This window comes from Parambassis ranga, chromosome 1 (genome assembly GCF_900634625.1).
Source record: "Parambassis ranga chromosome 1, fParRan2.1, whole genome shotgun sequence".
NCBI lineage: Eukaryota > Metazoa > Chordata > Actinopteri > Ambassidae > Parambassis > Parambassis ranga.
In genome coordinates this window covers 2,728,546-2,738,791 of record NC_041022.1, presented here as the reverse complement: position 1 = coordinate 2,738,791, position 10,246 = coordinate 2,728,546, and the positions used below count along the sequence as shown (strand labels likewise).

The following is a 10,246-nucleotide window of genomic DNA, read 5'->3' as shown; positions in this document are numbered from 1 at the left end:
GGTACTAAGCCACATTTGGTGACACACTCTCAGTGTAATATACATTTGAAAAAAAATGTAACAAATAGTTTAAAACCCGTGTCTTGTTTCCTTGTTTACATTCTGGAGAACCCGGAAGTAACAACACTTTTATTTATATATATATATAAAAAAAGAAAAATCTCTGCCTGGTCATCTGCGCGCATGCGCTCTGTGAGCCCATAGCGTGTCTGATAATCGCACACAGTGAATGAAAATGAGGCCACCGCGGATAATAAAGTGCTGCTGGCCCTGATGAAGATAATCTGATAAATACAAAGACATAAACCTTACAGACCTCAGCCTTTTCTCATTATTTAATTTGTTTAGAAAACATTAAGTTCTTGTTTTCTTTCCATCACTGAGAACACGTGCTGTTATGGATATAACAATAATAATAATAATAAAAAACCCGTTCATAGGATGTATGATGTATGTATGGCTTCCTTGATGATAATTTACAAGAAGAGATGCTTGATTTGATCGGAAAGACATCAACATCCGCACATTGTTACCTGAACATCAGATCAATCATCAGCACTGGCAGCTAAGTTAACACACAGACACACACAGAGCTCACATGTAGACATCATTTTGTGGGAATAAAAGTGCACACATGTATCAACAACAACTCACAATGCCTGTGAACTTATTAAAGACGTGTAAACATGCAGTAATACTATAAAACTACTGAATTTATCAATAAACTTGTGTTACAAATCAACATTTTTAACCAAATTAGTGTTGCTCTCACTATTCTGCAACATCAACAGCAGCATTTAACTCTTTAAGGTGATCTGTGTGTGTGCTGTATATCCTCCATACAGTGATCATATGAATGTGTATTGATTATGTGATGAACCAGAATAAAATCCCACTGATAACCAGACAGACAGTGGATCTCTGTGTTTCTGTCACCAGGTGGCACCAGAGAGTTAGGTACTTCCCTCCCTCATCTGTTGTTATAGATGGATGATCAGCAGCAATGAACTCATCAGCATTGACTCACCGTCAGCAGTCAGATGAGCATCGTCATATTTATTTCCTCACTGTTAAAAATAGAATACTGTATGAGCACGTCTGTTTAGTCACATGTTTGAAACAAATGAAAACCAACCACAGAGAGCTCACAGAGAGCAGACAGCAGGAGGCAGCATGGATCACAACATAACAGGACACAGGTGAAACACATTGGGACAATCAAGCGAAATAAAGCAGGGAATACACTGATCACGCCCACTTATTTACCTATGTTTGAGGCTTAATATTTTTTTATTCAGTATCCTAGATCTTGTAAAGCAGAGGCAGGCATCACATGACTGATATCATGGTTTTGGAAAGAGGAGAAACTCACTAAGGCCCCGTTCACACTGGAGAAAGTCATTCCAGCTAGAGTAGGATTGAGCCCAGACAGCCTTTAAGCTGGATGCGTTCAGACCAAGCGGCAACCTTCGGGGCTCAAAGTGGAAGCCCATGCGGAAGTGTCAAAACTTGTAATTCACGCCGCAACAGCTGGGGGCTGGCTCCAAAAGCGAGTAATTTCCCATAGACTCCCATGTTAAAATGGCCGACTTCACAGCAGAAAAAAACATGTTTACAGCCTGGTACAAAAAACCACTCTGGTCTCAGATGATAGGTTCTCTTCTAGTGTTAATTGTAGGGGGGGTGAATTTTTTTTACAACTCACTCGTTTCAATTGTATTCGGACTTAAAATTACGCCTAATTATGGGCGTTGCCGCTTGAGTGACAGACAGTTGACGTATCACAGCGTGAGTTTCCTGCTTCCACGATCGCCCGCCCCCCTAAACCCCGCTCGTGCCCCCCCCCTTTGTCCATATTCGGAGTTTTAGTTGACGTGACGCTGCCAACATGGCGGCGGTCATCACGTCCCGGAACCTCCCACTGAGACTCAAAACCGCTCTTCAGAAACAAACGGGTGACGTCACGGAAGCTCTGTCCATAGTTTTTACTGTCAATGGTTCAGACCTATTTTCAAATCTGGCTAGCACACAGTTGTGTCCGCACTCAATCCGGCTTCATCCAGCATGTTTGCTGTTCTCCAAACCACTAGGTGGCGCCTCGTAATATGGCTAATAATGTGGCTAGCCGGATTCGCTAGCCACATTTGCACATCTGGATTGATCTGAATGATGTGTGAACGGGGCCTAAAAGTACTAGGAGTCTAAGGCCCCGTTCACACTGGGGAAAAAATGTGGCTTAAGCAGGATTTGGCTGCATCCAGATCAATCCAGATGTGTTTTTTTCCGAGTGTGAACACCTCCAATCCGGCTGAATCCAGTTTGATTTCAAGCCGGCTAGATCCACCCTCGAGAGGTGGATCTAGCAGGATTGGCTCAAATGTGGCTCAGGTGTGAACACAAATGTGGCTAGCGAATCCGGCTAGCCACATTATTAGCCATATTACGAGGCGCCACCTAGTGGTTTGGAGGACAGCAAACACGCTGGATGAAGCCAGATTGAGTGCGGACACAACTGTGTGCTAGCCAGATTTGAAAATAGGTGTGAACGCATCCAGCTTAAAGGCTGTCTGGGCTCAATCCTACTCTAGCTGGAATGACTTTCTCCAGTGTGAACGGGGCCTAAAAAAGTACTAGGAGTCTAAAATATAAATGGTCATTATCGACCTCCATCTTGAGGCTTGTAGACAAAAAGTTGAACAGATTTTGTAGCAGAATAGGGGCTGAGGGATGATTAATGCCAGGAAAGGCTGCTGGGTGAAGGCAGGTGCTTCAGGCTGAGTGTGGGACCCACAGGTCATTAAACACACCACAGTCTGAACGGAGTCTGGTGGGCAGGGAGGAAGGCAGGCAGACGCAAGGAGAGCACGAGGAACACCATGGATGAACTGACAAAGAGTTAGGTGATGTCAACATCATTTCATACAGATACAGTTTGAACTTGTTTATATTACGCCTCATCACCACCATCTAGTGGACAGTTTTACTACTGCAGCCTAACTTAACACACCACCTTACCATCTTACTTTTGTTTTACCATTAAAATCAAATCATAAAACCATTGAAATCATGTGTGTATACAGGCCAAGGTCTCACTACTATATGTGATGACTTTTCTGAACAGTTTGTGGAGGAAGAGGAGGAGGAGGAGGAGGAGGAAGAGGAGGAGGAGATTCCAGTCCTCCCCTGTGAACACCCCCACTGTACTCTGGTGTGTATTAAGAGCAGAGGAGGCTCAGGCAGGAAAAAAGAGGTGAAGAAAATGAAGAAGCTGGTGGTGTTTCTGCTCTGCCTGGTCCTGCTGACCGTTTACACAGGTAGGAAACCCCAAAAAACATGCTGCTGGTACGTCTTCGTATTTTAGATAATGTGCAGAAAGACAGAGGTTCTAATTCAGGGTTCATTTGAATATTTGTCCAGATTTGTTTAAGGAAATACTGTCAGGGTAAAACTGAACTTGATCACAGAAAATGTTCAACAGACAGGGTCTGTAGCAGGCAGGAAGGCCAGACTGGTGTGGGAGCTCTGCATACATATTTATATTTATTTAGGATGAGGCAGCTCCTAAAGGGAAAATAAAGCTCTGTATTCAGGGATGGGTTCCACATTTACTTTTAATTGCAAATTTTTGATTTGATTTTACATTTTTGCTGCACAAACCCTGCTGAGAGTCTGTCCACAGCGTGTTGCCACGTTGCCGAGAAGAGAAGGCCCAGCAGGAGCAGCAGCAGCAGCTCCGTCCTCATGTTGACAGAGCTGGGTTCATTTTCACAGCGAGGCAGAGAAAGTCCTGCCTGGCTGCCTGCTGAGGTCACGTGCTGCTCAGCCCCGGCTCCCCGGGGAGCGAGGAGCATGAATGGGCACTTTGTTACCTTCTTCCAAAATGGTCTGGGTTTACAGAGAGCCCTCACTCTGCTCACACTGTGTGTGTGTGTGTGTGTGTGTGTGTGTCCCTTGGGGCTGGCATTGGGGAATAAACAGCCTCATATGGACTCTGGTTAAACAGATCAGGTCAGTGGTGGCTGATAGTGGTGAGAGGCTGATTCATGGTGCTGTGAACACAGCGCTCAGTGAGTGAGGGGGATGCTGCTGAGAAAAGAGCTGTTAGTGTCATACCAAAAATACACACACACACACACACTGACTCTACAAGCCAAGAAATCTGAGTGTTTCACAACGGTAAACATTTGCAGTCTTATCTTTCTCTGTCAGATGCCAACCCTATCATCAAGGAGAGCTTCGCTAAGCAGCTGCTCCGCAGTAAGAGGCAGGTGAAGCCCGGCCACCCCGATGAGCCGATGAGGGTAAGGTCCACCCGGACCAAAGAGCACGGACACATCAGAGACACTCTGAGTTCTGTTGCAACATCTCGTTCTGTGTGATAAAAACAGCTATCAAGACATTTTTTTTAAGGATTTATTGATGTTTTTGTATCTATATGGGGACCACAAACCGGCACCCAGGGCCTCAGAGCAGCATGTAGTTCAGACTTAATTGTGTTAATAAGTCTTTTATAAGCTCTTGTTTCAAAACATTTATTATAAAAACATTTCCTGTTTCTTTGTTTTGGATTTTTCCAGAGTTGGCATTTAATTTAAAAAAAGAAATAAAGTTAAAATTAGAATTTTAAACGTCACTCTGAACCATTTTTAGCCAAAAAAGCATCATAACTGTTTAAAAACGTACTAAAAACATCTTTTGAGGATGTGACTTAAATTTAACCACTCAGGCAATCAGAAAGTAAAAAGGCCATTCTACCTGCTCCCTCTGTCCCATGCAGGAGCACCTGCTCCACATGCAGGCTCTGGACCAGAGGGCCCAGGAGACCAACATGGAGCACTGGCAGAACCCTCATTGCCCCCCACGCTGTGACAGGAACTACGGCTACCCAGTCTGAGGAGGAGCAAAGGTCGCCCTGGAGTCGGTGCTTTCACTTCAAACCTCCACATGCAAACAGAGCGCAGCCTCAGTTTTCATCTCAGTCAGACGTGTTTTCACCAGCAGCCACAGAGCAGCGCCTTGGCGTCCTGTGACGGCCTTCCTCTGCTCATTTACATGCTTCTCTTCCTGTTCCTGTGTCATGATTTTATCAGGACTGTTTGGCACCACAGAAAACCTCAGAAACCGTTGTCAGAGTGTTTTCTCCTGCAAATCATCCAACTGCTTTTAACAGAGCTGCTCAGTTCTTTTAGAACCCGGCAGCTCTGTTTACACTGAGCTTCAGAGAAAGGTTGAAACATGGCTGCTGCTGCTGCATCCTCTGAATCCACAACAACCAGTATAAAAGATCAATACTTTGAAAAAATATATTTTTTTAAAAAAATGGCTGTCTCTCACATTGTGTCAGTAATTCTAACATAATCCAGATTTTAATTCAGCATATTTAATTAAAGCTGTTTTATGTTTCTCTCCACAGAAAAGGTCCGTCAGCCTGGACTCAGCAGTGAAACACCAGCAGACGGACTCTCTGAATTATCTTATTAGAGCTGTGTAGTCTCTGTAATCGGTAGTTTTTTCCTTTTATACTCACAGTGTATCATATAATTAATAAATAAATCTCAAGTTTACTGGCCAACATGTTATTATTAATATTATTATTATTATTATTATTATTATTATTGTACTGGACCTTGGCGCGCCTGGAGACCGCGCTGCGCCGGCCTCGACGTCATTTACATGACATCATTTGGTCAGTTTACTCAGAGCTTCTTCTTCTTTCTTTTTTTTTTTTATCTGGATTTGCGTCACTTTTTCTGTGACATTAAAAATGATCCAGACACGTTAGATCGCGGCCTATTTTTAATGTAGCGAGTTTAAAAGGGAAAAAAAACGTTGTGCGCAAAATATGCGTAAAAATGCGCGCTTTTATTTTGGAGTCAATGCAGATCGAATGTAGGTGACACGGACTAAATAGAAATATAAACAGATGGCTGTTACTATAAATATAAATGAAATCATTATCACAGGCAGAGGTGCGCAGTGAGGAGCTGCGCAGGCAGAGGGAGGAAACAGGCCTGGATCCAAACAGCGTTTAAAACACCTGAAATCTGAATAAAAAAAAAATGCAAACATGAAATAAAAACAACACAAAAAGAAACAGAAAAAAATCCTCTTTGATACACAAGCAGGAGCAGATATTCACCGCGGGGCGGGAGATAAATAAATAAATATGATAAACAAAGGACGGATCTGTTATAATAGATATATACATATATATATAATACAGACCACAGAGTAAAAACTGATGGATCCGCGTGTTTGAGGCCTGTAAGTTGGAAAAACACTGAAAAAAACGTGCTAAAATAAAAACCAACAAAGTGAGAAAATTCAAATGATTTATTGAAAAGCGTCTAAAAAGCGATTTGACACCAACTCGTTACATCAAAGCTTCATGAAGGTTTTTCTATGAAAATGTAAAATATACTATGTTAATGGGGAAAAAACGCAGTTTAAATGGGGGAAGAGGTTTTTTTTTTGTTTTTTGTTTTTAAAGTGTCTGTGTTTGAATTTATTCCATAGAAATATTAGAGACATCACAAAACTCCCGAGTCAGACTCGGTCTTTGAACACAACACAAAATCTTTTTTTCTTTAATACTTTTGAATTCAAAGTGCTTGAGCAGATTTAATTATTATTATTATTATTATTATTATTATTTTTAAAATATGAGCCTTATTGAATTGATCAGGACTTCAGTCTAATCGGTTCAAATGAAAATATTCAATCCACGGCCTGAAGGATCCGAGTGGAAAAAATACATTCGAGTTAGAATTTGCAAAATAGTAAAATTCGCAAGATCTGTACACAAAAAGTCAGCGGCTGCACGGGAAACATGTGACCCACGCTCAGCGGCGCGCCACCTGACATGGACTTCATTTGATTTGGTCAATACATTAAATAGTGTCCAGCTTTATAATATATATACACATATGCACAATATGTCTTTTGCCTTTATACAATACATACAAAAGTCAGCACACTATAAACGTCAGTGCCAGGAAGCGATCATCTCTTGTCTTTGAAGAAGCCTTTTGAAGTGCTGCTCTCTTTGATGGTGACTGTCAGGAAGTTGGACGTCACGTCCGTCACCAGGACTTTCTCCGCGTTGCCCAGGGACGGCCTCCACGTCACCTCGTCGAGGTCGTCGTCGAGCCGGGTCGGGGACGGCCGGTCCAGGAAGTAAGGCTTTTCCATCTGCGGCAGCTCGGCGGGGCGGCTCAGGCCGGGGCTCGTTTTGGAGTGGTGGTGTTTGAAGTGCGGGGGTGCCAGGTAGGCGGAGGCGTGCTCAGTCTTGTGCGTGTCCATGTCTGTCCTGTGCAGGCTGCGGTCCGAGTACAGCTGTTTGTACGAGCTCCCGGCGGAGACTCCCCGGCTGTGCGCGTGGTGGTGGTGGTGATGATGGTGGTGGTGGTGAAGGTGGTGTCTGTGGTCCAGCTTAGCCAGTTTGTGCGAGCTGTGGCTCAGATGCTCCTCCGGTCTCCTCTTGTGGGGCTCAGAGGCAGCAGGGCCAAAGCTGCCGTCTTTAAAGCGAGGCTTCGGCTTCGGCCCCCTTTTCTTGGGGATGTGGATGAGTCCGTCTGGACCGGTGTGTTGAAGAGGAGACTGCTGGTGCTCGCGGGTGCTCAGCTCTGGCGGTCGGACGCGCACGCTCTCCCCGCGGTTGACGGTGCTCGGCGGGAAGATGGTGGGAACGACGGCCCTCAGGCCCTCTCTGGCCCTCGGCGTGACCACGGGCTCTGGAGTCGGGTAGGTGATGTGCATCCCTCGCACTGACTCGCTCCTGAACTCATAAGACTTGGCTTTGACTTTAGCCTGAGCCTGAAGAGAAATATTACAAAATAAAAATGATACACACACATAACACCGAAAAGCTGAAGCATCAAGCAGCAGGACGCTCAGACCAAACACATTTATTGATCTCCACTTATTGGCTGATTTTACAAGATGTGTTAAACTCTCTGACATCCTTCAAGACATGTGGAGACATGCACTGGTAAACAATCAATTAACATGCAAAGTAAGGAGCCGTTAATTATTCAAAACAATGTATTTTTATAGTGAAACTTGTTCTGCTTCAGGTTTCTGTCTCTCCTACCAGTCTCTGATAAAACCTGGACCAGTACCTGGGCCAAATGCACCCTGTACACAGAGGCCAGGTGGGTAATTCTGAGCATCTCAAACGCAGCATTAGCTCCATTAAATTATGATGCTTTTAATGAAGTCTGCAAATGTCTTGATGACGAATAAAAAAATGTAAACAGGGGCCATGTGAAGGCATGCACGGGAGTCTGGTGCGGATTTGAAAGGGTACCTTGAGCAGGAAGGTCTTGGGTTTGGGCCCCCTCTTCTTGGGCCCGTACAGCTCCCTCTCACGCTCCCTGTGGAGGACAAAAAAAACAAAAACACGCAGACACCCATTTTGAGTGTCAAGGGAGCAAAGTGCACCGACGAGAGCGGCGTGGTGATTGGACATGTTCACATCCAGCGGCTCAGCCCGTGGAGGCCACACAGCTTACCTCTGCTCGAAAGCGGCAAACAAGCGGGAGTCCAGAATGTTCTCCTCCGGCTCCCAAGTGCTGTATCTGCGGGTGGAAGCATGAAGTTAGACTGAGGAAGCTGACAGGCTGTGTGTGTGTGTGTGTGTGTGGCCGCGGCGTTAGCCTGCGAGCTACAAAAAAACAATCTCCATCGTGCTGTGTCAGTTTTCATGTGGCTAGCTGTGCAAAGCTAACGACAACAGACGCAGACACACAGCCCGTGTAGCGGGGACTTACTTGGGAGACCAGCCCTTCCATTTCACGAGGTATTCGATCCGACCCTGCATGCCATCAGAAACAGACAGGAGGGACTTGGTTAGCTCGCAGGGCAGCGTTAGGAGCAGTTAGGGCTGTCGGTGCATTAGCTGCTCCGCGACACACCGACAAAACCTACCTTCCTTATTCTGCGTTTGATGATAGACTCGGCGGCGAACACCCTCTCCCCGACGGCAGACAGCTCCATGTTTACTCCAGTGCTTCCTACCGTTAGCCTGGCGGAAGCTAACGCTAGCAGAGCAGATATTTTTCTCCAGTCCCAGCAGCCACTCTGAATTCCCGACAGACCATAATACTCTCCAACAGAATGGACGTCAGCGCAGTTTTTTTTCTCCCCCCCACCTCCTTAACGGCGTTGCTGGGCAACCGCAGTCGGTGGAACCTCTTAGGACGGCGCTCATTGGCTGAGCCGTTGCTACGTGCTTGAGTTGCTAAGTGAAGGGGAGGAGCGTGCGCATGTGCGTGTGTACGTAAGGGAGAAAATGGAGCCTTTTTTTTTTTCTTTTTTTCTTTTTTTTTTTCATCCCGCGCGCTCAGTGAATCATTTAGTTATGAGAGATGCAGAAAAACGCACGTGGTGTCACAGAGGTCCGAGGAACCCGGAAGTAACAAAGTTTATCTGTCGCCTCCTAAATGTATGAACTGTCATGGCGGAAGTGATTAAATACATCTGCGCATTCAAACTGCTGCGAGACAAACAAACAAACAAAGTGACAAACAAACAGAGGATCGGCGCAATAATTTGTTCAATAAAAATAATAATAATAATAATAAGTCAGCAGATTCATTTAGAGGAAACGTTTTTATGTAGGTTAAATCCTCCGTGTGTGTCCAAACAACAGGCGCTTTTTAATATTCTACATTAAAAAAAAGAAGAAGAAGAAGTGGGTTAATTCAGATTTAATCACTTTAAATAAGCGCAGAAATTCTGTAGATTTTATTGGAATGTGATTTATAAACTGAGGAAAACGATTTTATATTTTATATTTTTATATTTTCCAGGTCCTGACATATCAGCTGTCATTACTCCATCAGGCCCGTTTCCCCTCATAATAATAATAATATTATTAAATCATAATGTTTAGAAACAATGGCTGAATAATAGGACGGGCCCTCTGTTGATAATACAGCCGCCAATGAAACAACAAAAACAGGTCAGTATTAATTCAGTCACATCACGTTTTTATAAATAGATTTAATTCACAGGAAGCCTGCGAATAAATGTCAAACAGCTCAGTTTTACGCACAAACATTTAACAACAATAACAGCAACAACAATAATTATTATAACATTTTTTCCCCAAATTTATGAATTTATTTGTCAGAACAGATTTTTTTTAGCATTTGCTCGAATTTAATTAAATCATTCGATTTCTAAGGAGCATCAACCACAATTATTACATTCACATTCTTTCGTTTTTTCCCTGTATGTTTTT

General features: G+C 44.0%; 2 protein-coding genes across 2 annotated transcripts; one reads left to right on the top strand and one right to left on the bottom strand.

The window, feature by feature from the left end:
• Positions 1-3,212: 3,212 nt before the first annotated feature.
• c1h17orf67 (chromosome 1 C17orf67 homolog) lies at positions 3,213-4,913 on the top strand. Its single transcript, XM_028414420.1, has 3 exons — positions 3,213-3,314; positions 4,210-4,301; positions 4,778-4,913. Exons 1-3 carry the CDS (start codon positions 3,260-3,262, stop codon positions 4,892-4,894), a joined length of 264 nt encoding a protein of 87 aa, XP_028270221.1. The 5' UTR covers positions 3,213-3,259; the 3' UTR covers positions 4,895-4,913.
• A 1,402-nt stretch (positions 4,914-6,315) lies between these two features.
• cbx8b (chromobox homolog 8b) lies at positions 6,316-9,117 on the bottom strand. The gene is made up of 5 exons (XM_028407157.1): positions 8,929-9,117; positions 8,772-8,815; positions 8,514-8,579; positions 8,309-8,375; positions 6,316-7,815 (listed from the first exon to the last, which is right to left on the bottom strand). The coding sequence occupies exons 1-5, from the start codon at positions 8,995-8,997 to the stop codon at positions 7,003-7,005; spliced, it is 1,059 nt and encodes a 352-aa protein (XP_028262958.1). The 5' UTR covers positions 8,998-9,117; the 3' UTR covers positions 6,316-7,002.
• Positions 9,118-10,246: the final 1,129 nt, after the last annotated feature.